Source organism: Zalophus californianus, chromosome 1 (assembly GCF_009762305.2).
Source record: "Zalophus californianus isolate mZalCal1 chromosome 1, mZalCal1.pri.v2, whole genome shotgun sequence".
Lineage (NCBI taxonomy): Eukaryota > Metazoa > Chordata > Mammalia > Carnivora > Otariidae > Zalophus > Zalophus californianus.
Genome location: NC_045595.1, coordinates 7,377,544 through 7,405,426, shown reverse-complemented (window position 1 = coordinate 7,405,426; position 27,883 = coordinate 7,377,544). Strand labels below are relative to the sequence as shown.

General features: G+C 51.2%; 2 protein-coding genes across 7 annotated transcripts in view; one reads left to right on the top strand and one right to left on the bottom strand.

Annotated features, from left to right (window-relative positions):
• Positions 1–6,630: 6,630 nt before the first annotated feature.
• RDH8 (retinol dehydrogenase 8) lies at positions 6,631–12,650 on the bottom strand. Its single transcript, XM_027582148.2, has 6 exons — positions 12,548–12,650; positions 9,701–9,862; positions 8,896–9,075; positions 7,451–7,544; positions 6,953–7,136; positions 6,631–6,846 (listed from the first exon to the last, which is right to left on the bottom strand). Exons 1-6 carry the CDS (start codon positions 12,648–12,650, stop codon positions 6,631–6,633), a joined length of 939 nt encoding a protein of 312 aa, XP_027437949.1.
• A 1,716-nt stretch (positions 12,651–14,366) lies between these two features.
• The window catches only part of COL5A3 (collagen type V alpha 3 chain), a 37,149-nt gene continuing 23,632 nt past the window's right edge, over positions 14,367–27,883 (top strand). For 3 of the 6 annotated variants that reach the window (XM_027586301.1, XM_027586299.1, XM_027586302.2), the window contains exons 1-23: positions 14,367–14,560; positions 18,236–18,397; positions 18,492–18,681; positions 18,756–18,912; positions 19,665–19,769; positions 20,055–20,207; positions 22,202–22,315; positions 22,422–22,568; positions 23,624–23,671; positions 23,745–23,786; positions 24,101–24,163; positions 24,719–24,793; positions 24,890–24,973; positions 25,156–25,212; positions 25,305–25,358; positions 25,555–25,608; positions 26,169–26,222; positions 26,304–26,357; positions 26,544–26,597; positions 26,945–26,989; positions 27,097–27,150; positions 27,334–27,378; positions 27,539–27,592. In XM_027586301.1, the coding sequence (XP_027442102.1) occupies positions 14,473–14,560; positions 18,236–18,397; positions 18,492–18,681; positions 18,756–18,912; positions 19,665–19,769; positions 20,055–20,207; positions 22,202–22,315; positions 22,422–22,568; positions 23,624–23,671; positions 23,745–23,786; positions 24,101–24,163; positions 24,719–24,793; positions 24,890–24,973; positions 25,156–25,212; positions 25,305–25,358; positions 25,555–25,608; positions 26,169–26,222; positions 26,304–26,357; positions 26,544–26,597; positions 26,945–26,989; positions 27,097–27,150; positions 27,334–27,378; positions 27,539–27,592 (1,953 nt within the window). In that variant the 5' untranslated portion in view covers positions 14,367–14,472. Of the gene's footprint in view, positions 14,561–18,235; positions 18,398–18,491; positions 18,682–18,755; positions 18,913–19,664; positions 19,770–20,054; positions 20,208–22,201; positions 22,316–22,421; positions 22,569–23,623; positions 23,672–23,744; positions 23,787–24,100; positions 24,164–24,718; positions 24,794–24,889; positions 24,974–25,155; positions 25,213–25,304; positions 25,359–25,554; positions 25,609–26,168; positions 26,223–26,303; positions 26,358–26,543; positions 26,598–26,944; positions 26,990–27,096; positions 27,151–27,333; positions 27,379–27,538; positions 27,593–27,883 lie in introns of those variants that run through there. The other 3 variants (XM_027586300.1, XM_027586304.1, XM_027586303.1) reach the window with 3 other exon arrangements.

Here is a 27,883-nt window from a genome sequence, read left to right as displayed (position 1 = left end):
AACTGACAGCCTGATCAGGGAAAACTACCCCAAAGTAAGCAGCTACGAGGGCCCAGAGAAACCTTCTAACCCATCCAGGCTGGGGAGTCAAAGAAGGCATCCTGGAGGAAGCGGTATTTAGGCTGAGACCTGAAAGTCTTAGGAAAGTATGGGTAATCCAGGGCAAGGATTAGGGGTGGGAGAGAGCAAGATGGTTTTGTTTCAGGGGGAGGGAACAGCCCGTGCAAAGACCTGGAAGGGAGGTGGAGCATGGTGATTTGGGGAGGAGTAAGAAAAGGGTCTTGAAATCCTTCTTCTTAGGCCACAGAGAATCTCATTTCGATGCATTAATTTACCCACTCATTCTTTCATTTGTCAGATATTTGGATATCTACCTCGTGCCACATACTCTTGTAGGTGCTGGGGATGTAGTTGAGCACACAACAGTCTTCTCCCCATGGAGCTGACATTCTAGTAGGGGGAGAAAAGCAAAAACCAAATAACTAGTATATGTCAGGTGGTGAGAAATAAAGCAGGTTCAGGGGACAGAGTGACAGGGTACTATCTTGTGGCCTCTCCGAAAAGGTGAACTGAAGAAAGGAGCCATGTGGCTATCTGGGAAAATTGTTCTAGCAGATGGAGCAGCAAATACAAAGGCCCTGAAGTAGGAATGTGCATGGAGTATTTAAGAAATAGTAAGGAGGTTAGTGTCCCTAGAACGAAGTGGGTGAAACAGAGAGAGTGGGAGATAATTTGAGATTAATATTCAAGGATCAGATCATGTAGGAGGCCTCATAGTTGTGGATTTGAATCTAAGTAAGAGGAGAACCACTGGAGAATTTTGAAAAGATAAGTGACATTATTTTTCTGTTTTAACAGAATCAGTCTGGGTAGGTCCTTTGTTACTCTGATTTGAAATCCAAAGGTAGCAACAATACAAAGGGTGAATAATTCCATGACATAAATAAGGCAAAATGACACCACAGGAATGTTGAAAAAAATAGGGGAGAAGTGCACTTCAAATTACAGTCTCCCTAATCTCCATAATATGTAAAGAGTTTCTAGGAATTAATAATAAAAATATAAACAATCCAATAGAAAAACTTCAGCAAAATGTGTGGTCAGAATGTTCACAAAAAATGAAATACAAAAGGTTCTCTGACATATGAAAAGAAAGTCAACTTCACTCATAATAAGAGAAATGCAAGTTAAAATAAGAGAAATATGAGATAGTAATTTTTACCCATTAGAATGGCCAAAATGTAGAAGACTAATAATGTGCAGTGTGGTGAGGCTGTGGGGAAGTGACCATGCTAACATATGGACATCAGCCCTTCCCAATAGAGATGAATTTGATAATGTTCATAAAAATGACAAATACATAGTTTCTTTGGCCAAGTAATCCCATGACAGAAATACTTGCACATGTGTGAAATGATGTACGCAAACAAGGTTATTCATATATAATAGGAAAGGATTGGAGAGAGCCCAAAGATTCATCAGTACAGGACCAGTTGCATGAATTATTGTCCATCTACACAATGGAATATATTGCGGCTGTGCAAAAGAATGAGGATGTCTGCTTGGGCTGATATGGAAATGCTTCTAAGACATATTATTCAAGGAAAGAACTAAAGTTTGCATTTAAGTGTATAGTATGCATCTTTTTGTGAAAAGTTAAATAAATATATATATGTATATACACGTGTCGATTCATACATATTCTGTTTTTCCATTAAAATACTCCATATTTATTTTTTTAAATTGTGGTAAAATCTGAACACCATAAAACTTACCATTTTAACCATTTTCAAGTGTGCAGTTGAATGCTATCAAGCACATTCACATCACTGTGCAACCATCCCCACCATCCATCTCTAGAGTGTCCCATCTTCCCAAACTGAAACTCTGTCCCCATAAAACACTAACTGCCCATTTCCACACACCCCCCAAGCCTCTGATAACCGTTGTTTTACTTTTTGTCTACAAATTTGCATGTTCTATGTACCTTACATAAATGGAATCATACAATGTATTTGTCCTTTTGTGTCTGGCTTATATCACTTGGCATAATGCCTTCAAGGTTCATCCGTGTTGTAGCATGTGCCAGAATTTCCTTCCTTTTGAAGGTTGAATAACATTCCTTTGTATGTATATACTACAGTTTGCTTATCCATTTATCAGTTTTTTTTTTTCTGGTATAATCAGAAAGAAAATCTGGATAGATAACTCGAGGTGGAGAGTCAGGAATTAGGCAGTTGAGGGAAAGAGGAGGCTGGGAGAATTGCTTTTAAAATATTCTTTTATACATACATATACACATATGTATTGATTTTTAAAAACACTGAGCATTTTATCAATTCAAAAGCTGTTTTTAAAGGATCTTCTGGGCTGTGGTGTGGAGAATGGATTGTAGGGGGCAGCAAGAGCAGAAGGTGGGAGCTGGGGGGGGGGGGGGACTGGTGCAATACTCCAGCCGAAAAACGCTGGTGGTTAGATTAGTGTGAGGACCCAGAAGGTGTTGTGAAATGGTTGGGTTCTGAATATATTTTGCAGGTCAAGCGAACAAGATCTGATTAGTTGTGAGGTATGAGAGAGAGGAAGTAGAGATGACTCCAAGATTTTTGGCATGACCAGACTTATCTTTGCTAAGATGGGGAAGATAGAGGGGCGAGTGGGAGTGTAGAAATCAAGAACAAGGGTTAGCGAGTCTTCAGCACCTTCTGAACATTGGCCGATTTCTGTTGGTCAGCAATAGCATCCAGCTAGAATATAATAACAGCCCCCCCTCCTCCATTTGCTTTTGTGTTGCCATCTGGATTGGTGGTGATTCTTCCTTATATGCAATAGAAGTTGACTCAGGGTGATTTAAGCTGCAAAGGAATTCATCGGGTGGATATATTGGTGGCTAATGAAATCACCAGCTTTTGAAGATGAAAAGGGACAAAGTAAGAGTGCAGGCCAGCAGCTAAGGCCACAGCTTAAATCATTCTCTTGAAACCAGCTGGCACCTCTGGCTTTTGCTGACAACCCTGGGCGCTTGCAATGCCTCTGTCCCTTCTGCTCCCTCCCTTTCCTGATCCCTCCTCCTTTGGGTGGTGGGTCCTCAACTCTAAATCTGTACATCTGCTGAGTGGAATTGGGGTCACTTGCTCGCTCCTTAGCTGCAAAGGAATCTGAGGGAGATGGCCTGGTATTTTCCTCACATGGAGAGTGTCTGTGAGTATGGGGTTTGGAATATTGTATGCCCCACCCGTAAATAAGTGAGTTTGGCTTCACTTATGGTGTCTATGATGGCTTTTCCTTCTTGGCAAGAAGGTAATCAGTCTTTTTTTTTTTTTTAAGATTTTATTTGTTCAGGGGCACCTGGGTGGCTCAGTTGGTTAAGCATCTGCCTTTGGCTCAGGTTGTGTTCCCAGGGTCCTGGGATCGAGTCCCACATCGGGCTCCTAGTTCAGTGGGGAGCCTGCTTCTCCCTCTCCCTCTGCCTGATGCTCCCCCTGCTTGTGCTCTCTCTCTTTCACTCACTCTCTCTGACAAATAAATAATATTTAAAAAAATTAAAAAAAGATTTTATTTATTTATTTGAGAGAGAGTGAGTGAGAGAGAGAGCATGAGCAGGAGGAGGGACAGAGGGAGAAGCAGACTCCCCACTGAGCAGTGAGCCCAATGATGATGCCCCAAGGGGCTGGATCCCAGGACCCTGGGATCATGACTTGAGCAAAAGGCAGATGCTTGACTGACTGAGCCACCCAGGCACCCCAAATTTGTCTTTTGAAATAATTTATTTAAGGGAGTTTCTTGAAAAACAAGAGAATGTTGGACATAGAAATCAGGATGGTGGAGAGCTTTGGGGTAAGGCAGTCAGCAAATATCAATAACGTTCTAATGGTGGAGTCTGATGGTGGGGTACTGTGTGTGCATTTTGCTCCCCTGCTCTTTCACACACATACATTACATCAGTCGGAGTCCTGGATGGAAAGAGATAGTACACTCAAAGTGGGTAATTTGGGGATCAATGAAGACAGGGACAATTATAAAGGTGAAGACAGAAGGTGCGTAGCCCTACTGTGGATAGTGCAGTGTCATCCTGCGGGCAGTTGTGGGGCCCCATCACCATCTTTAGCTGAAAGGGGCAAAGGGAAGGAGTGGTTCTCAGAAACTGGAGCTGGGGTCTCCTATGGATGGAGAGATGCTGCTAATCCACAGTGACCCCCATGGAGGGAGCTTGTGGGAGAAATACTCTGGTCTTTCTCCTCCCAGACTCTCATCTCCTGCTGATGCCTCCTACTGGCAATCCAAAGACTTCTTGCATATGTGTGCTTCATATATTCTTTTTTTTAAAAAAGATTTTATTTATTTATTTGACAGAGAGAGACACAGCGAGAGAGGGAATACAAGCAGGGGGAGTGGGAGAGGGAGAAACAGTCTTCCCGCCGAGCAGGGAGCCCGATGCGGGGCTCGATCCCAGGACCTGGAATCATGACCTGAGCCGAAGGCAGACGCTTAACGACTGAGCCACCCAGGCGCCCCCATATATTATTTTTAAAACATGTATTTAATTTTTACATCGAGATATAATTCATATACCATAAAATTTACCGTTTTAAAGCGCATACTTCAGTGGTTTTAATATAGTTACAAGACTGTGCAACCATCATCATGATCTATGTTCAAATATTCTTTTGCAGATATTCCAATATTGCTTCAAAAATCCAATGTCAGGGAGGGAAAAGAAGGGGTTCATTTGACCCAAAATATTAAGTAGCCCCATTATCTCTGCACTGACTCAAAGAGACCTCTTTTGCAGACCCTGGACTCAGTTTCTCTCTCCCTAGAAGAGGTTACTAGAGACCCCTGAGGACCAGCATAGACTTTGAGTTGGACAGACCTAGGCTTGATTCCTGCCCCGCCCCTCTGCTCTGGACAACCTTGGTTTCCTCATTTGATGAACTGGGCAGGTTCTGAGTACCTCTATCTAACAAGGTTGCAAGAGCAAACATTAATTAAAACACCTTCCCCTGGAGCCTAGCATTCCAAGGTGGTAGCTAAACACGAACCACACCAAAAGCTCCAAGTGAAATGGAAAAACAGTGCAGGGTGCTTTTCCTATCATTTCAGTGTTGTTATTGTTAGCTCTGCTTTCTGGAAGATGACACCAGGAAGTCACCTGCCCAGGGTCACCCAGTGAACAAGAAGCAGGGTCAACACTTATACCCAGAGTCCATTTGTTTCCAAACTCTCCACACGAGGGCCAGGAAACTTGGACCCCTATTGCTTTTTAAATATTTTTAATTGTGATGAAATATACACAACACAAAATTTACCATCTTAGCCATTTTTAAGTGTACAGTTCATTAGTATAAGTCCATTCGCACTGCCGTGCAACCATGACACCATCCATCCACAGAACTCTTTATCCTGCAAAATTGCAACTCTCTCCCCACTAAACATTGACTCCCCACCCCACCCCGCCTGGCTCTCACCATCTACTTCCTGTCTCTGTGGATTTGACTCCTCTAGGGACTTCATCTTAGTGGGATCAGACATTATTTGTCTTTTTTCTGTCTGGTTTATTTCACTGAGCATAATGTCCTCAAGGTTTATTCATGTTGCATCAGGTGTTGGAATTTACTTCCTTTTTAAGCCTGAGTAATATTCCATCGTATGGTTATACCTCATTTGGTTTATCCAGTCTTCTGTTGATGGACACAGGGATGAGTTTGCTTCCACCTTTCAGCCGTTGTGAGTAATACTGCTATGAACACGGGTGTGCAAATATCTCTTTGAGACCTTGCTTTCAATTCTTCTGGTTAATACCCAGAAATGGGATTGCTGGGTCACATGATAATTCTGTTTCATTTTTTGAGGAACTACTATACTATTTTCCATAGTGACTACACCATTTTACATTCTCACCAGCAGTGCCCAAGTTCCAATTTCTCTACGTCCTCACCAACAGTTGTTATTTTCAAGAATTTTTGTTGTTTGCTTGGTTTACTTATAGTTGCCATTCTGATGTGTGTGAAGTGGACCTTATTGTTTTTTAATTTTTTATTTAGACATAAGAAATTGAGCTTCATTAAATATTTAATACAGTGATTGCTAGTGGTTACAAATATATATTTTATGAAAAAATATACATGCACTGCTGCTGAGTGCACAAACATTTTGCTGAGGGAGTGTGTGGCCAGAAAAATCTGAAGACCCCTTAGTCAACTCAGTTCTATGTGGAGGGGGTTTTAGATCATCCTTGTATTCCCAGGTCCAAGATAATAAAGTCCAGAGGTTGAATGAGGCAATCTATCTCATCTTTCAAGGTCCAGCCCCAATGTCCCCTCCTCCAGGATGCCTCCCTTGCCTTCCCAGATAGCTCCAGCTCCTTACTCTGGGCTCCTCAGCCCAGGGTCCAAGGGTCCCTCTCTCTGCCCCAGCCCTGACCATGGAAGGGTGTGTGTGTGGATGCTGAGGAATTTCTGGGGTCCCAGCAATGCCCAGGCACAGAATGGGTTAGGCAGAGTTTGCTGAAGGAAGGAAGGAAGGAAGATAGGAAGGAAGGAAGGAGGGAAGGGTCTGTACTGGCCTCTGAGATGGGTGTACACTGAAGAGGCCTGGCTGCGCAGAGGTGGGGAGGGTTGGTTGAGGCTCTGCTCACCGGGGCCATATTCGGAAGCGGAGGCAGCCGCAGGCCAGACATCGAAGGCCAAGGTTGAGAAGGCGTGTCCAGCGGAAGAGTAGGCAGTGGGTGGCGCGCACGTACAGGCTGCCTGAGGGGTCCACAGCCTTGAGTGCAGCCAGCGGGGTGTAGCGGGCATTGGTCTGTCGGCGCAGGGGTGGTCTGGTTGAGCCGATGACCTTGACAATGACCTATGGGGTGGAGCCCTGAGTTCTTGGATTCAGAGTGGGGGGCTTGCAGGGTGGGGCACCCTCACATACCTGAGCCATGTCTTGGGGCTCTGCGTTCCCCACTCACCTGGGCCACATCCTGTGGGCTCTGTCCTATAGAGTGAAAGAGCTCCCTGGAGGTGGGCAGGTAGAAATCCCGGAAGTAGTGCAGGGTGTCGGGGTCAGTGTCTGGGAACTCGGCTGTGGAAAACTGCTCCAGGAGCTTCCCCTCAAATTCAGTGACCACCGGGCCAGGTTCCACCAGGGTGATGCTGGGGACATCGGCAGGGGCAGGGGGGTCTGGTATCCCAACCCACTCGCTGCCCCATTACTGTCCCTCTCCTCCTCTCTCCCCTCATCTCTCATCATTACTTCATCCTTCCTGGTTCCCCCAGTCCTTCCACTATCCAACCCCTCTTCCAATAACTCCATTTCCCTCATTCCTGATTCCACTTTCTCACCACGGCCTTGTTTCCCCACCATCACTGCCTTCCCCGTCTGCTTCCCCTCACCGCCTGCCCTTTCCTCGTCTTTCTCCACCACCTTCTCCCATGCCCCTCCTTCACTACCCAAACGCCCGCCTCACAAGATGTTGAACTGCAGCAGCTGGACAGCCAGACTTTCGAAGAATCCCTCCAGGGCGAACTTGGAGGCTGCATAAGCTTCATTGAACACGACACCTGAGAGGATTGGAGGAGGTTGGGCCCTTTGGTGTCTGGGCGATGGGCTTGTGGGTCCAGAGGGACATGGGGTCTTCAGGAGACAGAGCGAAGAGGGTTTGAACATCAGAATGGGGAGTATCTAGGGCCAGCATGATGAGTGTATGTGTGAAAGGAGCATATGCTGAAGGATGAGCCCACATGCTCAGGATGAGGCTCTTGGGGTGACGTACACTATGTCTTCCCAGTGCTCCATTTGCCTTAGCCCTTGAAAATTCTACTTCCCTCCATCCTCTAAACCTCTGGGTCACTTGAGCATAGGATTGCTAGGGTCCCTGAGGGCAAGTTCAATTCAGCACAGTTCTTATCTGTCCTTATTGAGAGTGAATGTGGCCCCTGAGGTCGGGAGGTGCAGCTGGAAGAGGGGCCAAAGGGTTGGGACTGAGTCGTAGTTACAGGTTCCCCATGGTGGGGCAACAAATAAGGTGGGTTCGTAAACAAACAAACAAACAAACAAAATAAGATGGATTCTTCAGGGGGCTGCTGAGGAGGTGGGGGCAGATCCCAGGGAAGTTCCAGGGGGAGGAAGGGAGTCTAGACGGATTCAAGGAGGAAAGACCCAGGAGCATGGATGGCAAATAGGTGGCCTCCATAGTAGGGCCAATAGCAGACATCACTAAACAATTACTGCTCTCTTTTTCTGAAGAACCTCAGAGCCCCAAAGCTATCTCTGGGGCTTGGTTAGAGAAACATCAAAGAAAGGAGTTTGTCAAGAAAATGTCACAGGAAAGGGATTCTGGGGCACCTGCGTGGCTCAGTCTGTTAAGCGTCCAACTCTTGATCTCAGCTTAAGTCTTGATCTCAGGGTCGTGAGTTCAAGCCTTGAGTTGGGCTCCACACCTGTGGAGCCTACTTAAAAAAAAAAAAAAGGAGTTCGTCTGATGGTTCCTTTGGTTTGGGGGAGATGTTTGGGAGAGGAGAGGGGGGAGGGTCAGAGGGAGAAGCAGACTCCCTGCTGAGCAGGGAGCCTGATGCAGGGCTCCATCCTGGGACTCCAGGATCATGACCTGAGCCAAAGGCAGCCGCTCCACCAACTGAGCCACCCAGGTGCCCCAAGGGAGAGATTTTTAGAGGTGTCCAGAAGTAAGGTTGATGCTGGATGTGGATGCCCATTGGCAGCATTTATAATACTACTGCCTATTCTTTCGGCACGGCAGACATAATCTAATCTAGAAATGTGTCCTATAGAGCTTCAGAATCCTTCTCAACACAGGCTCATTTGGAATATGAACTAAAACCTATTTGCCATTCTTCCAGCCTGGGGAGGGTCAGATGCTAGGAGGATTCCCAGGGGTGGGTCCCCAGGGCTTACCCTGCAGCCCCATGACACTGCTGACCACCACAATGTGGCCCTTTCGCCTTCTCTTCATGCCAGGAAGGACAGCTCTTACCAGACGGACAGCCCCGAAAAAGTTGGTATCAAAGACGTTCTGCATGGCAGCTAGGCTGATCCCCTCCAGGGGCCCCACCAGGCCCACTCCAGCATTATTCACTAAGGAGGGGACTGAAGGTTACTTTGAGGTCCCCCCAACCCTTCTAGTGTCACTCCTCTAAGGACACTCCCTGAATTATCCCTCCCCCTCCTCCAAATTCGGGGCCAGTCCAGAGTATCTTGATGGACAAATGTGGTACCCTGATGATCTTTACATAGAGTTTAGCATTTGTTCTGGGGACCCTGAACCCTGGGTTGGAGGAAGGGCTGCTGGGAGCAGCCTCCCCTTAATGCAAGAGCAATTTTGCTCTGACCCCAGTTTGCATCAAAACAGCCACACCCACCTCCTTAGAAGGTCTTTGAGGGATCATGTGTTGCTTCTTCATCATGCTCCCTTCCCCAAATGACTCATCAAAGTAACTTTTCCAACTACATATGGTTTTCCCCAAACGTGAGATGTTCTATTCAATAAAATCCACTCCCAGGACTCAGTTTATTTCTTGTAACCCTGATAAACTGGTACCCTGGGCTTTTAGCCAGCTTGTCTATCCCTTCTGTCCAGAGCTAGCTGTTGCTGGTGAAGCAAGAAGGCTGGTGCTCAGACCCTGGAGAGGATTCACTGTAAGGAGGATCTGTGCTTAGGTCAGGGAAGGGGGGAGTGACCCCAGGGGCTGTTCAGTCTCACCCAGCACATCCACTTCCCCTCCCTGGATGCAGCTGAGACACTGGGCCACTGACTCGTCACTGCACACATCCAGCTGGGCCACGGTGAGGGTCTGCCCCAGAGCATCCCCAGCAGCTTCCTCCAGTGTCCCCTTCTTTCCCAGGTCCCTCATGGTGGCCACCACTGGGGACAGAAAAAAGAGTTGGGGCAAGCACTGGGTTCCTTTCCCCTGAGCATTCACTTACATATCTCCATGATCTTGCATGAGCAGTCACAGAGGGATGGAGAACCACAGGTTTACACACCTATGTTCACTACACAACCACAAATGCATATTGTGTACATACATTTACATGTACTTTCATCCATCCCTCCATCCCTCCATCCAACATTTACTGAGCATGTACTTAGTATACATTATGCCCTATTCTAGGTGCTGAGACTACTGCCTGAAATAAGATAGGCAAAGTCCCTGCCTTCATGGAATTTATAGTCCAGTGAGTAGGGCAATAAAGTAAATATAGAACATATTGCCTTGAGAAAAGAAATGCTTACATACTTAGGGTCAATATATGTGCATTGTGTGTACATGCAAATACAAATAGCCACATTTATATCAACCACAGAAATGTCAATTTATTGAATATCTACTATGTGCCAAGCACTGTGCTAAACACTTTTATAAGTACTGTCTCTAACCTTGCAAGAACCCTATGATTAGGCAACGGACTTATTTTCCAAAGGTGGCCACAACTTCTTTCATCAAATATGCTCTTTGAGAACTTTGCTGCTCCCCCTCAAGACATGAAATCTCATTTTCCTCTCTTTGAATCTTGAGACTAGCTGGGAATTAATAGAATATGGTGAAAGTAACATTGTGTGGCTTCTGGGATTAGGTCGGAAAAGGTATTGTAGTTTTTGCCTTGTTTGCTGTAGCGTTCACTCTTTTTCTTTTTTTTTTAAGATTTTACTTATTTATTTGAGAGAGAGAGAGAGGGAGAACAGGAGTAGGGGGAGGGGCAGAGGGAGAGGGAGAGAGAGAATCCCAAGCTGACTCCACTCTGAGTGTGGGGCCTGATGTGGGCCTCAATCTCACGGCCCTGAGACCATGACGTGAGCCGAAATCAAGAGTCGGATGCTCAGCTGACTGAGCCACCCAGGCACCCCTGTAATGTTCACTCTTAAAATCCTCAACCACCTTGTAGCAGCCCAGCTATCCTGAAGCCACCATGCTGGGGGGAAGCCCAAGCTAGCCAGATAGAGGGACCACATGGAGACCTGAGGTTATTAGAAGGAGGAGAGATGCCTGCCCAGGCCTCTGGCTAGCCCCCAACTCTTCTAGTTGTAGCCTTTGACTCTGAGTGAGAACTGTCTAGCTGTGCCCTTCCGAGTTTATGACTTTTGTTAACCATGAGAGATAAATGGTTGCCGTTGTTCTATTACACCAGAAATTTTGGAATGATTTGTTCTTTAGCAATAGTAGCCAGAATAAGTAGGTAAAGTTATTATCCGTATCATAGAGATTAACACATTGAGGCTAAGCAAAATGAAGTTCCTTGTCTGTCCCACCACTAGTAAGTGTTAGAACTGAGATTTGAACCTGGATTTGTTGGGAGTGCTGAGCTCAAACCCCTGTATACATGTTTGTACCCTTCATGCATGTACCCACAATCATACGTGCACAGCCCCGGGAGGCATGTTCATACAGTCTGTGGGCCTGTGTGATTCACGGGTGTTGCACAGATGAAGGGGACCACATGCATACATACATGTGACAAGTGTGGCCTCAGGGGCTGGGTTGCTTGGGTCCAAATCCAGGCTCTGCCACTTTCTGGTGGGGTGACTTTGGGCAAGGATCTTTGGCATTCTGTGCCTCCGTTTCCTCATTTCTAAGATGGGGCTAACGTTGGTGGCCACCTCATAGGGGTGATATGAGAATGAAAAGACTTACTAGATGCACAACACTTAGATCAGAACCTGGCACATTGTAAGCACACAATAAACATCCTTCAGCTTTATACACTCATCTGCCTGTCCACAGGGACACACACAGCACAATTGCTTCTCTGCACACTGGCACTCAGTCTGTCACATCTAAAGCTGTGTGTGTATCTAAGACAGAGGGCAGAGGGTTGGGAGAAGCAGCTCTGCCAACTGGGGCAATGCCCTTGCCCCCTGCAACGTCCTCTTAAGTAGCGGCCCTTTGCCCACTTCAGCTCCAACTTGCTCTGGGTCAGAGGTTCCCATGGGTGGAGTGCAGACTGAGGCAATTTACTCCAGAGTCGCAGGAGGCTAAGTCCCTAGATTTAGAGGTCCCCCTTAAGCCCCCAAGGTCAAAGTCACTTAAGAGGTTTATCTTGGAGCAGTAATCTGGGGAGGGGTGGGGGGGGGAGTCCTAGGGAATGCCTAAGTGGAACCTTAGGGAAGCCCTTCCCACCAGCCCTTTAAAAAATATCACCTACCCCCCACCTCCTACCATACCCCATCCTTACTTTACTTTGCTTCTTAGCACTTATTAGCACTAGACATATTATACAATTTAAAAAAATCTGTTTATTGTCTGTCCTCGCTCCCCTCCCTCACTACACCACAGCTGAGGGCAGAGATTTTTGTCTGTTTTGTTCACAGCTGTGTTTCCAGCACCTAGAACAGTGCCTGGCACCCAGTAGGTGCACAAGAAATATTTGTTGGATGAGGGAATGATTCATGAGCAGAGGTGGGAAGGGGGCCTCCACGTGTCCTGGGTCCTCCTCAAGCCCACACATACAGCTGATGGGATGGGCTAGTGGAAATGGTGCCAAGAGGGCTGAAGGTCCTCAGAAGCCATGCCCACCCCTGCCCCTCCCGGCCCCACCCCGGGCCTCTAACCTTGGTAGCGCTGCCTGTGGTCATGAGCCAGCTGCACTGCGAGCTCCAGGCCAATTCCCGAGGAGCAGCCTGAAATCAGTACCGTCCGGGGTGCGTCGGCCATGTTGATCCCTCCCTGGATGGGTGACCTCTGCTGGCCAGCACCTGCCTCCCGCGACCCATCCTTGCCTCACCCCCCACCTCCTGGACACCCTCCCACCGATCCCTTGCAAGGTGAAGGGGCCCCAGAAGACACCAATTCTGAACTGACCCTAGGCAGGCAGCTGGGGGAGGGGGTAATCTTTTAACCTCAAAATAGCCTCTTTCCTTTATCTGTCAAAAATTTCTTCTCACGGCTACACTCACAACTAGGGTCTTTTTATTGTGACTGTAAATCTTTCAGGGCTGGGGGAATTAGCAGGGGCATTCTCTCCCTGTCTGATCTGGGCAAAGAATCTCTGGTGGGAGGGAGGGAGTGAAAGAAAGTGACAGAGAGTGTGGTCCCGGAAGGGTCTTTCAAAGAGGAGAATGGGCATAGATATGTCAGATGATGGGGGTAGACTAGGAAGAACTTCCCAGCAAGGCAGGGCAGGGCACTCTCTTTATGAGAGTCTTTTAGCAGAAGTCTTAGCCTCTGAGGTCCCTGAGGAGGGAGGAGGAGCAGCTTGGGGAGATTCCCTCTCTTCTCCCCACCCCACAACCCCCATTTCACCCTCAGGCCAGATGGGGCCCCACCCCTTCTCCCCAGGGACACAGACACTCTTTGTCCGTGGAGCCAGAGGCTGGAAGGGCGACGCCGCCAGCTTCTCCCTCTTCCCCATGGTGGGGCAGTTCAGGGCCCAGGATACGCCCCTTAGGTTCCTCCCTGCAGAAGCTCCCTCAGATCCCGCAAGTCTGCGCTTGTTCAGTTGCACAGACAGCTCCTTGTGACCCCCTGGGGGGAGGGAGCTTCACAGTGGGGGGTAGGGTGAGGGGCAGCTCTACCTCACCCCAGGAATGGCATGGATCCACCTCTCCCTAAGGCAGTTCCCTGCTTTGATGTAGGGCCAGACTTCCCCATTTAATGGTGGGGCATATGTGAAGATTTGGAATTGGGGCTAGGGCATCCATTTGGGGACCTGAATGAGGGCTACGGATGGAAATGGGACCCTTTATTTGAAGATTAAGAGTTTGGGGGAAATTGAGAACTGTGTTTTGGAATCTGCGTCAAAGGTTCGGGGGTGAGGCCAGGACATCCAATTCCGGAATTTGGGTGGAGAAATGAGGGTTTGGGGTAAGGCTGGGAACGCCATTTTGTAATCTGGTGGGAGGCTGGAGGTGGGATGAGGGTTCTTTATTTAGAGACCCGAAGGGAAGGCCTGGGATGAAGCTGGTACCTTCCATTGTGTGGCTAAGCCACTGCGGTAAAGCAAGTGGGTGAAAATTTGGCATCCAGGCTGAGACCCCATCTGGGGGCCTGGGTGAGACAGAAAAGATTTGTATAAAGCTGTGTAAAGCCTTAATTCCAGGGCCTGGATGGAGGCTGAAGGTTTGAACGAGGCTAAGATCTCTTTTGAGGGAGGGTGTTAGGAGGAAAGGGTTTGGGGTAAGTCTGGGACCCCGAATTCTAAGGCTGAGTGGGAGTGACCCTTTTCCTCCACCGTGGGGTGGGGCGAGAAGGGCCCCGCTCCCGGCCCAGGGCTCCAGCCCTAGCCGGCCAATCAGCACTCAGCACAAACTTTCCCAACTCCCCCACCAGCTGTCAGCCACCCTCCACCCCCCCCTCCAGCGAGCCCCGCCCGGCCGGGCTCTGGAGCGCAGGGCGAGGCCAGGGCGGGGTCTCCTGCAGTCTCCTGCGGATCCCGAGTGAAGCCGGCCGCGGCGAGTGAGTGCACGGAGCCTGAGGAGTTGCCGCGCCCCGTAGACGCCCCGGCCGGTCCCCGCCTTGCGTGTTGGGCCCAGCCGGGATGGGGAGTCGCCAAGGCCTGGGCCAGCCGCGGGCCGGCCTCTGCCTGCTCCTGACTTTGCTGCAGCTTCTGCTCCGGACGCAGGCCGGTGAGCCGGAAAGGAGGAGATAGGCATAGGATCAGGAGTGCAGGATCTAGCGAGGTCCCCCAAAATGGGGTGGAGTCAGGAATGGGGGGCGTGCTAGGGGGGGCGTGAGTGTCGTGCGTGGCTGGGGTGCTGTGTTCCGGCGCGTATCCGACTCTGGGCGATTTGTGGGTGTGACAGCTGGGGGGAGGGGGGAAACGTGTGACCGGGTTTTACTGGTGGATGCGTTGGAATGAATGCAATTTATAAGTGTGTGTGTAGCAATGTGTGTGAGGCCATTTGAAGTGAATTTGTGTGTGGGAAATTGGGTGTGGGAGTTGACGATTATTGTATGAATATGTGTGATGGGTGATCCCTGGCCAAGTGTGTGATTGTGAGTTGTGGGTGTGTCTGTGTGGGGCTGACTTAGAGAATAATCGTGTGTTACGTGTGTGATTGTCTTTGGGTGACCCGAAGAGGGGTTCGGTTGTGATCTGGGGATGTAAATAAAGGCCCAGGAGGACGTGAGTGGATGTTTCTGGGGGTGATAGTGAGTGGATGTTTCTGGGGGTGATAGTGAGCGGGGACGAGTATGGGAGGGGGCTAATCGGGGATTGTTTCCTTCGCATGTCCCCTAATGGCTTCGTGCATTCTTCCTCTCCCTCCTCTGCCTCCAACTGGCGCTCCTCCACCTCCTCTGCCCCTGCTTCTCTCCCCTCCCCCCACCCCGCGCGCCCCCGAGCCGCGATCAGCACCATGGACAGGGCATCGGGAGGGCCGCGGTGAGGGGCGAGGCGGGGCGGGGCGCGGGGCGGGGCGGGGCGGAGCGCGGGCGGGGGCGGAAGTGGAAGTCGCTGCCCCCAGCCGAGCCAGCCGCGGGTGTTTTTCCTGAGGAATTTCTCAGGGGCCTCAAGGGGTCCCGGGGGCCGCCGGACGAGTGAGTCAGCGCTGACGCACGCCCAGCTGCGCGCTTCTGGCTGGACGCCGCGCTCCGCCCCGCAGGGTTCGGGGTTGGGGGCGCCCAGGGGTTTGGGAAGGTCCGTCCCTCAAGTGGCATCTCTGGTCTGAGAGAGGCTGGGCTAGGCCCTTCTGGAAATCCCTCCCTAATGTGAACTCAGGCCCCCAACACACACACACATACACACACGCAGACACCGTCCTACACTTTCTCACTTTCTCGAGTCCAGGGAGGTGCCTGCCTGCTCACGTGGATTATCCCAAATTGGCCCATGTCCCATTCCCATGCTCACACATCCACACAGTCGTGCAATCTCAGGCATCCATTCAGAATATAAGCCCTCTGGGACACCAGGAATGTTAAACACCGGTGCCCACGCCCCAGACAACCCCAGCAGCCACCCGCCATAGGGTCACAGCCTTTGTCACCCTCCTACGCCTTGCAGCTCCAGCGCATGCTTCCGCTGGTATCCACACAACCCTGTCAGCATTCACAACCAGTCACCTACTCGACGACTTGGCCATACTCTCACATATAACCACATTCCCCCATCTGGAATCTGATCTATTACAATCACAGACTCACCCGCATCACCTGCTCACTGCCAGGACCCAGGACCCCAACTCACATGGACTCCCAGCCACACACCAAACAACAGCACCTAGTCCTCCATCGGAGTCCAAATACTTGGCACGCACTGACATACCCACAAATCACAAAGCTCGGCCATTCCCTGGTCCATATAGAGTCACACCCATGCTTGCACAATCTCATGCCCGTATACAATGGCACACACACACCTATGTTCTCCTGCCTTTCTGAGGAGATCCCAACCATGTTGCACCTAGTCCCCTGCCTGCCTCCCTTCATATCCTAGACCCCATCCAACATCTCCCTGGGGCCCTGACCAGCACAGAGGAGAGTGTGAGGGAAGGTCAGGCAGGGTCCCTGACAAACCCCCACCCTCTGGCCCTGCAGGCAGGACTCAATGCCTCTTGTGTGTCTCCTTGTCACAAAGCCAGCCATGAAAAGAAAGGGCAGTCAGTTTCTGAAAGGTCATTACAGAGGAGATGCAAGATTGAAGCAGGAGACATTTGGGTTAGGTGCTGAGAAGGACTTTTTCAATGTGAATGAGCAGCTGGTTGAGAGGACACCCCTTCCCCCAGCACAAAGACAGGGGTCTGGGTGAGGGGAGAGCCACACTGTATGGGGTCATGGAGCTCAGCCCTCCACTGGGCCCCAGCCTGGAGAGGGGGCAGCTGGGATGATCATTCCATGGGGGAGTGACCCTTGTGGTTGACAGAGCCTGGGAGCTCAGATCTTAGTCCCAGGGGACTGTAACCCAAATACCTCTTAATGACAGCCCAGCCAGAGAACAAGCAATTAGAGTGGGGGCTGGTGGCTGCGGCAGAATTGGGGGGCGTGGATGGAGGGAGTGAAAGGGGGAGGGGGAGAGCAATCCACACAGATAGACATATGAAATACCAAAAGACAGAGAGAGAGAGCTAGGAAGTAAGAGAGAGAGAGACACTGATTCAGAGTTGGACGCAGAGAGGGACCTGGAAAGACCAGCACAAAAAGTGGGGCAGAGAGAGAGGACAGGGAGTGGGAGAGAAGAAAGAACGAACAGGAGTTGAGGGCATTCCAGCTGAGGCTGGAATAGGGGTCTGTAAGGTTTGGAGAATGAAGGATCTGACCCAGGGGGAGCCGGACGGGGGTCCCTCATCCAAGCCCCCTGTCGCCCCCAAGTCTGGCCCCCCACCCTGACTCCCACTGGTGAGGTCAGCAGAACCGCCCCCAGGGTGAGGTCATGGGCAGATTTGACAGAACTGTCTCCTGCCAAGAGGCTGGGTCAGGGGGTCAGTGGGACAGTCTGCTGGGGGGAAGGGAGAGCAGGCAGGGGCTTTGGGCCCAGGGGAAGCCCCCCCCCCTGCCCAAGCCATGTGGTTCCACTTAGCCCTGGCCTGCTGTATGGGGTGGGGCTGGAAGGTTGGCCTGGATTTGGATCTGGTTGGGCCAGACCAGTTCCTTCCTTTCCTGGCATGAGAGGGATAGGGTCCCAGGGAGGAGGTCGGGAGGTTATTAGAGAGAGGTGGTCACAAGGAGGAGGTCAGAGAGGGTGATAAAATGGGGAGGTCACAGGTCAGGTAGAGATGACTCGGATAGGCAGAGGGAGGAGGTCGTGGTGATGGTGATCAAGGAGGAGGTCAGAAGGAAGAAGTTAGGAGAGGCAGTGGAGAAAGGGAGCAGATCATGGGTGCTGATGGTCAGGGAGGAGGAGCTCAGAGGAAGTGGGGGTCAAAAGAGGAGGTCAGAGGGAGGTGGTAGAGGAAAAACACACACAAGGAGCCCCTCCTCTCCAAGCGGGTTTCCCCTGGCAGGGGGCTTCAGGCTGGGGAAGCAGCCCCAGGGAGTCAGTGCGGGGGAGTACAGAGAAGGGGACAGTCTGGCTCTGGGGCTCAGGCCAGGAAGCCTTGATTCATCCCAGAAGTAGGTCAGCTTTTTTTTCCCTCACCAAAAAACCAAGGGGGAAAAAAAAACACACACACAAAACAAAACAGGAGTCAACAGGCCAATGAAGCTGGAACAGCTGTGGGGTGGTGAGGTGGGTGCAGGTCCCAGGCCTGCTCCTTCTCCCTGACCCACAAACACAGCGGGAGGCCGAATTCCCCAAATCTGAGCTACTCACCTGGAGTCCTGGGTTTGTTTTAACTGCCCTGCACCCTGGCTTCTCTCTACAGCAGGCCCTGTGGATGTGCTGAAGGCCCTGGGCGTGCAAGGGGGCCAGGCTGGGGTCCTTGAGGGGCCTGGCCTCTGCCCCCAGAGGGCCCCAGAGGGTGACCGGGCATTCAGGGTTGGCAAGGCCAGCACACTTGGCATCCCCACATGGGAGCTCTTTCCAGGTGAGTCAGTGCAGGAGGGGTAGGAGGGAGTCATTCTGGGAGCATGGGTCACTGCTAAGCCATCTAAGCTGCCCCTTTCCCTCTGCCCCTTTAGATGGGCACTTCCCTGAGAACTTTTCCATGCTGATCACTCTGCGGGGCCAGCCAGCCAACCAGTCTGTCCTTCTATCCATTTATGATGAGGGTGGTGCTCGGCAGCTGGGCCTGGCTCTGGGGCCAGCTCTGGGCCTCCTAGGTGACTCCTTCAGCCCCCTCCCCCAGCAAGTCAACCTCATGGATGGCAGGTGAGTATAGGGAAAGTTGGGGTCTAGAGAGAATGGGGTGAGAAGCACCCCCCACTGAGACTGTCCCCTTGCAGGTGGCACCGTGTGGCAGTCAGTGTGGATGGCAGGAGGGTGACTCTGGTGGCTGACTGTGAGCCTCAGCCCCCCACGCTGGGCCATGGGCCTCGATTCATTAGCACAGCTGGACTCACTGTGTTGGGGACCCAGGACCTCGGGGAGGAGACTTTTGAGGTAGGGGTTCAGGGATAGGGTAAACCTAGATAGAGAATGGGAGGGAGTTTTGTCCACAGCCTGAATGTGGAGAAGAGATAGGAAGAGGGAGATGTCCAGCTTCAACCTTGCGCCAGGAAGCTGAGAAGAGGGAGCAGCATGCATCACTGTGCATCTTCATGGTGTGTGAGATTGTAGCGACACAAAACGAGAATGCATGATGGCACATACTTGACTTGTGGTGGAAGAATAAGCTGGTGACACGGGACTCCACTGGTTGTTATAGTGTGTAACCGTGTGCAGTGGTTGTGATGTTGGGTGCTGGCAAGGCATGGCATTGTGTGGCTAGTGACAGATGTGTTTTTGGTGTGGTGTCTGCGCTGTGTGTGGTTGTGATATGTGTCCCCTCCAGTGGGCCAGGGACATCCAGTGGGCCAGGCCCCTCCAGGGCCATCTTGTTCCCCTCCTTATCCCCGAAGCCTGGAAGGGCACCTGGCATGTTTTAGGTGTCACCATGTGCCTGAGAGCAAAGGAATAAATGTGCCTCCTGATGGGACAGATGTTGTGGGGTATGGTTTGTGGTTGTGATTTGGTGTGGCCATGATAGAATCTTCCTCCTCTCAATTTTGAGGGGCAGAGGGATTGCTGGGGCTGTGGTGGGGCCACCCCCTCCTCATACTTAGGGTGCTCTGGGTTGAGGGAGCCTTGGTGCTTGCGATGGGGTGTCAGAGTCAGCCTGTAGCTCCCGTCCCTGACCCCCATCCTCTCCCCAGGGAGATATTCAGGAGTTGCTGATAAGCCCAGATCCTCAGGCTGCCTTCCAGGCCTGTGAGCGATACCTTCCCGGCTGTGACAACCTGGACCCTATAACCACAGGGGTGAGTGAGGAGCTTGTCCTGAGGTCACAGGCTGAGTCATCTCTGGCTCCAGGTCTCAGGAATGAGTGAAGTCTGACCCTTATCCGCGGGTCAGTGACTTTGACCTAGGTCATATAACTGAGTGATTCCTAGCCCCAGATCATATGATTGACTTTAGGTCACAGGGCTGAGTGAGCCCTGGCTTCAAAACGGGACCAATGGGCCATGTGCCAGCATGGTCCCAGATGACTGAGTAATGGGGCCTCCATTGAGGGGCTCTGGACCTGATGGGGGTCCTCTTCCCAGGTGCCCCAGGGTGAGCCAGAAACTCCTCCCCCTCGACGGAAGGGGAAGGGAAAAGGGAAGAAAAAAGGGCGAGGTCGTAAGGGGAAGGGCAGGAAGAAGAAGAACAAGGGAACTTTGACCGCAAGCCCACCTCCTGGCTCCCTGGAGAACCAGGTAAGGGATCTGCGACCACTCACCTCTGCTCTTTGCCTGACCTCTGGTCTCTGATTCCCACTGATTGCTGGTGCCTCATCCAAGCTCTCTGCCTTTGGTCTCCAATCCCTGACCTTTGACTTTTCTCAGCTGACTGATAACTATGTGTGTGGGGGTGGGTGGGGGGCGGCTGGTACTGTCTTATGAGTTTTCCCATCTCTGCCCCCCAACATCCAGTTTTAGGGGCTGGAGGAAGGGGGCACACCCAGATGAGTACCTTATTATTAGAGGGTTCTTTTTTTTTTTAAAGATTTTTTATTTATTTATTTGAGAGAGAGAGAATGAGAGATAGAAAGCACGAGAGGGAAGAGGGTCAGAGGGAGAAGCAGACTCCCCGCTGAGCAGGAAGCCCGATGTGAGACTCGATCCCGGGACTCCAGGATCATGACCTGAGCCGAAGGCAGTCGCTTAACCAACTGAGCCACCCAGGCGCCCCTTATTAGAGGGTTCTTGATGAGGGCTACTAAGGACAGCCATTAGCTGGGGTGAATAATGGTTTCATTAGTTAAGAGTATCAGTTTGAGGTTGACTCGTTGGGGTCATTGGTGAGGGTTATTCATTGGGGGAGTCTAATTTGGGGGCATTCTTTGGCTTCCCTGATTGAGGTCCATGTTTGGGAGGTTCCTAGTGGAGATCATTGTTGGAAGTCATCGATAGAGACCACTGTTGGTGTTACTGGTATCGCTGGTTTAGGGTAAATGGTGGGAGGTCATTGCTGGGGATCATCAGTTGAGAAGGTAGGTCATCAGTGGGGGACCACTGATTAAAAGGCATTAGTGGGGTCACCATCTGGAATCACCAGTTGAAGGAATGACTTTCAAGGGGTCATGGATGAGATAATTGGTTTGGGAATCCCTGATGGGTTATTAGTTGGGAAGTCATTGATGGGTCATTGGTTAGTGAAATCACTGTTTGGGGGTCATTGGTTGGGGAGAAGTAATTAGGCTCACTCATGGGTGTTCATTGTTAGAGGATCACTGGTTAGGGGAATAATTGATTAAGAGGTCACTGGTGGGGCTTGTTAGTTGAGGGGCCACTAGCTAGTGCTTATTGTGGAGGAGGTCACTGGTTGGGGTCATTAGTTGGGGAGGTCACTGGATGGGAGAATAACTGGTTGGAGCCATTGCCTGGGGGACCACTGATGGGTCGCTGGTTATGGGGATAACTGCTGTGAGGCCAATGATGTGAGTTATTAGTGGAGGGGTCATTGGTTAGGTCCCTTAGTAGGGATCATTAATCAGGGGTTATTGATGGGGGTCATTAATTGGAGTTACTGGAGTTAATAATGGGTCACTCGTTGTAGGAATAATTGGAGGCCATTAATAGGGGATCATTAGTTGGTGGCTCACTGGGTAGGCATCCTTGGTGCGGGCCACTGGCTGAGGTCCCTGGTTGGGGGAGAGTCATTGGTTGCACTACATTTGTTCTCAGCATCAGTGGAGATAAAGAAAAGATCACTCAGACCCAGAAAAAGAACGCATCTCCAACCCCTTCCTCAGCCCCAGCCCCTCACCTGGGCCTCTACCACCGTCTTTGTGCCCTTGACCAAACTCCTCTGCAGCTGTCCAAGTCTCTCTGTGGCCTGGCTGGCTGACCGCTGAGCTCTGTCTTGGGAGAAGGCACATAGGATAGGCTTCCAGGAGTCTGGCCCTGAGTACTGGACCTTGACTCTGATCACTGGGCTCTGGAGCCAGCCCCACTCTGCCTTCCAGTTCTCCCAGACCTGGCCTAGCTTTGCTCCTCTTCCACATAGGAGGCCTCCCCCTGCTGGCTGTTCTAGTCAGCACACATTTGCCTCCACTGGCTAGCCCCCTACCTAACACCCCTCTGGTGTTTTTTGGGAATCCTCCTTTGTTACCCTCCTCAGACTAGGCACTCCTGGGGGGCAGAGCCTATCTCCTCTTTTTGTCTTTATTGGACTGACCCCAGACCTGACACTCCTGGCCCTGTTGCAGACCTCCACCGACATCCCCAAAACAGAGACAGCAGCTTCAACTCTGCCTCCGACTCCCACACCTTTGGTCATTACCACCACTGTGACCACTGGCCACAATGTCACCATGCTAGAGGTCAGTGGGAAGTGGACGGGGCTGGAAGGGAAAGTCCTGGGGCAGTGGTTGTGGCAGACAATGAGGAGGCCCAGGGGCAAACTTGGGTCTGTCCCAATGTCCTCAGGGGGACCTGGACCCAGACAATGGAACTGAACTAAGGACCCTGGAGACTAAGTTAGCCAAAGAGGACAAAGAAGGAGGTGGCCCCACCATGGGCCCTGACTTCCGGGCAGCAGAACAGCCATCGCAGACTCAGTTCCAGATCTTTCCTGTGAGTCTGAGGATTTGGGTTGTCGGGGGATGAGGGGTGGCAGGGACTCCTGCCTGGAGCCGCATACCACATTTTCTCTTTTGCCTTCTTTTTATCTTGCCTAGAATGTCTTCTGACCACCCCACTGTAGTCAACAAATATTAGCACGATTCTAATGTGACAGGAACTGTGTTAATGGATGGCTCTGTGGGTAGGATGGTGTGTTTGGCTTTTAGTCCAAGCATGATGAGAAGCCACTTGGAATGGAGCATGCTCTGATTTGGAACTTTAAAAAGTTCCTTCTGGCCGCTGAACAGCATATGGACTGTAGGGGGAGCCAGAGAGGCAGCAGGGAAACCAGTAGTCCGTGTGACACAGCCTGGTGACCTAGACGAGGGTTGTGGCAGTGGGGATAGAGAGATGTGCACAGATTTGGACCATGCTCCATTTTGGTCTTACTACTGGAGATGGAGAAAGATGCAAGGATGGCTTGGTAGATGCATGGTGGCACCTTTGAGTAAAATGGGGAAGCCTAAAGGAAGAGCGGGTGGGAAGTCTCAAGGATCTCATTTTGGGTGTGCTAAATTGGCAACTCCTGCTTGGCATCCAAATGGAGATGTCAAGTGGGTAATTGGTTAGAAGATTCTGGAGTTCAAGGGACATGGTCTAGGCTGGAGATAAAGACTTGGAAATCAACAGCAAAGTGATGCTGCCTTTAGCCAAGGGATTGAATAAGATTGCTTAGGAAAATAGTGCAGACAGGGAAGGAGCCCAGGTTCTAGCCTTGGTGTTGGACAGGAGAGGAGGGGAATAATCATAGCCAACTTACCCTGAGTGCTTGTTATGTACTAACCATTGTTTTAATTTATTCTTCTTCCCATGGGATATATACAATTATCATTCACCTACTAATTCTGCAGGTGAGGCCATAGGGGTTGAATAAGTGGCTCCCCAACACTCAACTAGTGAGAGGCAGCTCCAGGATTAGGACCCTACAGCATGCTCCAAAGTCCACACTCTCCTCCTTGACCATGGCTAGGACTCACATCTCTTTTCTCTTCGTTCCCCTGCCCCAGGGTGCTGGAGAGAAGGGAGCAAAAGGAGAACCAGCAGTGATTGAACAGGTGAGGGGTCTGGGGCTAGGAGGAGGTGGAGGGGTCTGGGCTAGGATGGGGGTCACACTCATTTCTCCCTCAGGGACAGCAGTTTGAGGGACCTCCAGGAGCCCCAGGACCTCGAGTGAGTCATGGCTGCATCACCCCACCTTTCTCTTCTAGTTGGGGTGTTTGAGTCCCTGGGGTGGGGGCTGGGGAATGATGTTGCTGTATCATTAAAAGAGTATTGTATGTTTGAAGCTCATAGGATGAGTCAAAATAAGGGTCAGGATGTAAAGTGCGGGGGAGTTGATGTGGGTCAGTATAGTATTGAGGGGCCAGGGATGGCTCAGTGTTGGGTAAGGAGGTGTGCATAGGGTCAGGGTCGGTGGTGGGTTAGAAGTTGGCTTGGCTCAGGCCCTGCGCTTCTTATGACTTTTGTTCCTCTGTCCCCAACAGGGGGTGATTGGCCCCTCAGGCCCTCCTGGCCCCCCAGGATTCCCTGGAGACCCTGGTCTACCGGTAAGAAATTCCTTCTGGGTTATATCCTGGGGGAGTGAGGTTTCAGGCTGTGAAGCTGACATTGGGAACTTGTACGTCCTAACATGGACCTGAGAGGCAGGCACTGAAGGCATCATGCTAAAGCTGGCATTGACCTCACTGCTCATCTCTCTCCCCATCTGTGAATTGTTACCCCTCTTCTTTCTCTGGGGGCCTTCCCCTGCTTTTCTCTTCCGTTTGTCTCTATCCCTGAGTGTCTTTCATCTCTGTCTTTTTCCCTGTGTCTCTGTCTCTCCCCTGCCTCCCTCCCTCTGTCTCCCCACCTTTCTCTCCTCTCCCTGTCTTTGTCTTTCTCTGCCTCTCTCTCCATCTCACTACCTCTGTCTTCTCTGTCTCTCCATCCCTGCCACTTTTTATGACTCTCCCTCCCTCTGTCTTTCTCTTGCCTACTCTATTTCTCGCTCTCCCTGCCTCCATCTTTCTCCGTCTCTCTCCCCTCTCCCCCTCCATCTCTCTCATCTCTCTGTCTGTCCATCTCTCTGCCTCCGCCCACCTCTGTATCTCTCCCACTCTCAGGGTCCTGCTGGCCTCCCAGGAATCCCTGGCATCGATGGGATCCGGGGTCTACCAGGCACTGTGATCATGATGCCGGTAAGAGGGAGATAGGGTGGCACATCCTTGGGGGTTTAGTCCTGACCCAGGAGGGGGCCTCTCCTTGGGCTCCCCTCGTGACTAGCTGCCCCCTAGTTCCAGTTTGCAAGCAGCTCCCTCAAAGGACCCCCAGTCTCCTTCCAGCAAGCCCAGGCTCAGGCAGTACTGCAACAGGCTCAGGTGAGTAGAGGATAATCAGGGACCAACAGGGGGTAATGGGAGGACATTGACAGAGTGACCGAGGTGGGGGATAATGAAGGCTAGTCAGGAGGCAGGTGGATATTTGTCTCCTGAAGATGCCTTTTGGGAGGGTGTTGGGGTTTTTGGGAGACCTGAAGTTCTGTTCCCCTCCATCTTTCCAGCTGTCTATGAAAGGCCCCCCTGGCCCAGTAGGGCTCACTGGGCGCCCAGGCCCTGTGGTGAGTAAGGAGTCTGGATGGAGGAGGGGGGATACCTCAGTGGAGGGGAGAACCTCCCTTTAACTCCATTACCTCATCTCTCTTCCTCCAAGGGTCTCCCTGGGTATCCGGGTCAGAAAGGAGAGATGGGAGAAATGGGGCCACAGGTGAGATTGGTGGGGATGGGCACAGGATTTGTTGGGAAGGGTCTTCTCCCAGAGCCACAGGATAAAGTGCTACTTGAGGACAGTGACAAAGGGGCTAAGAATACCTTTGCAATTACTGCCCTTCCTAGAGGATGATTTAAAATAAGTCCTTCCTCCTTCTTATTCTCCTTTTTATTTTTATTTTTTCCTCTTCTAGGGTCCCCGAGGCCTTCAGGGACCTCTTGGGCCCCCTGGCCGGGAGGGAAAGATGGTGAGTAACTTGTAGGTCTTTAGGTCATCCCTTGTCCATCCCTCAACACCCAACATGAGCCTTGGCTCCATGCCCCCAGGATCTGCTGGTGTCATTGGTGGGATAAGGGCACTGAGGACAGAGAATGGCAGCTCTACTGAGTGTGTCACAAGGGTATCTGGCCAGGTCACAGAGTCAAGGAGGACTTTCTGGATGGAATGACGCTTGAACTGAGATCTGAGGTACAACCAGGCAAACAGGAGAGGAAGGGTATTCTAAGTAGAGGGAACAGCACGTGCAGAAGAAAAGACTGGTGCACTGAGGGAGATGATGAACAAGATAATTCCAGACAGTTTTAAATGCAATGAGGAACACAGAGCTAGACATTTAATGGAGATTTTAGTTTTTGTGATGGTGGTGACATGGACTAGAACAAAGGGCCTAGAGATAAAGAATAATGGACAGCTTTGAGGTGTATTTGGGAGGTTAAACTGGTACGCAGAGAATCCCCCAGGATTCTGCATGAGGAAAGTACTCAACAAATAGTAATAGGTATCTTGATGCTGTCACCTCCCTGATAGGGCCGCTCTGGAGCAGATGGGGCTCGGGGCCTCCCAGGAGACACAGGACCTAAGGTGAGTGATAAGGTCAGGATTAGGACTTGGAGAGACCATCAGGTCAAGGACTCAGGGCTCGGGTGGTGTCTCTTTGTGCAGGGTGACCGGGGTTTTGATGGCTTGCCAGGGCTACCTGGAGAGAAAGGGCAAAGGGTGAGTGTATGAGGCCCCTCCCCCATAGCAAGCCTCCTGATATTCATGGCACCCTCTCCACGCCCAGTACTGGAGCCTCCACCCCTGTGTGTGAGCCCTCATCCCTTGTGCCTCATTTCCTTTCCTGTGGGGCTGGTCTCTATCCCCACATTTCCACTCTGAACTCCCCTCTGTTCCTAACTCCAGGGTGATTTTGGCCATGTGGGGCAACCTGGTCCCCCAGGAGAGGATGGTGAGAAGGTGAGTTTGGAAGAGAGAGAATGGTCTAGAAGCTAGAAAGCCAGAAGGGGAGAGGAATAGAGTATTCAGGGGACTGGATGAGAGGCGAGGGTCAGGAGCCTCGGTGGGGCTCCAAAAGATAGATTGAGGGCTGGGGGCTAGTACCAGAGTTAGTAGGTGAGACTCAGGATTGCAGGCCCAGGATTGGGGTCAGGGGCCTGAACTGAATCACATGTGCTCAGTCTGTTGGTTACTGCCTCAAGCTCTGACTCTCGGATCCTCTGGAAGAGTCTGCCAGATGAGGGAAGGTGGTTTTCTGAGTGTTTTTCCTCCTTCCCCGTCACCAAGTGATGAACGCTTTCCCACAGGGAGCCGAAGGACCTCCGGGGCCCACTGGCCAGGCTGGGGAGCCAGTGAGTATCGGGGACCTCTGGATCCTTTGCCTGGCACAGGGGAGGGAGTCATGATTCATGGGGCCTCAGAGCAGCGATGCTGCAATAATGCTCCTACCTCTTTGCAGGGCCCCCGAGGACTGATAGGCCCTAGAGGCTCCCCTGGTCCCCTGGGACGGCCGGTGAGAATGTCACTTTCTGTCACCACCCTGCTTGTCCTTTTCTCACCTCTTGTCCGCTCTGCATGTCCATTTCTCTTACCTGGTTTCTCTGCCCGCTCATCTTTCCACCTGTGCCTCTCAGTGTCTCAGACTCAGGCTCCTGTGTGGTATCTGCCCGGGTCTCACACCCTCTCCTCCCCCCAGGGTGTAGTTGGAATTGATGGTGCTCCAGGAGCCAAAGGAAATGTGGTACGTGTTCTGCCTTCTGTCCCCTAATGCCTTCTGATGTCCTGACTCCGTGATCATCCATCCATATCCCTGTCCACTCCCATGACTCCCATTTCAACTTCACTGACACTTCAACACCACGATCCCTTTCAGCTTCACAGCACCCCCACTTTCTCCCCAGGGTCCTCCAGGAGAATCGGGCCCTCCAGGACAGCAAGGAAATCCCGGGTCCCAGGTTTGAGCTACCATTTTCAATAATTGGGGGGCGGTAGTAGTCAGCCAAGGTCATAGAGCACTCCCAACCTTTCCACTTCCGAGCTCACTACCCGTTTCTCATGCTTTCCTTCACCCCTTTTTTTAAAGAGAGAGAGAGCAAGCAGAGAAGGGGCAGAGGGCGAGAGAGAGAGAGAAAAAAAAATCTTAAGTAGGCTCCATGCTCAGCGTGGAGCCCGATGCGGGACTCAATCCCACAACCCTGAGAGCATGACCTGAGCTGAAATCAAGAGTCGGTTGCCTAACCAACTGA

Coding starts and splice junctions, on each gene's coding strand:
- RDH8 (XM_027582148.2), bottom strand. CDS start 12,650: ATGGCCGACGCACCCCGGACGGTACTGATTTCAGGCTGCTCCTCGGGA. Junction 9,863..12,547: donor CCACAGGCAGCGCTACCAAG/GTTAGAGGCCCG, acceptor TTCTGTCCCCAG/TGGTGGCCACCATGAGGGAC. Junction 7,137..7,450: donor CTGCTGCAGTTCAACATCTT/GTGAGGCGGGCG, acceptor CGATGTCCCCAG/CATCACCCTGGTGGAACCTG.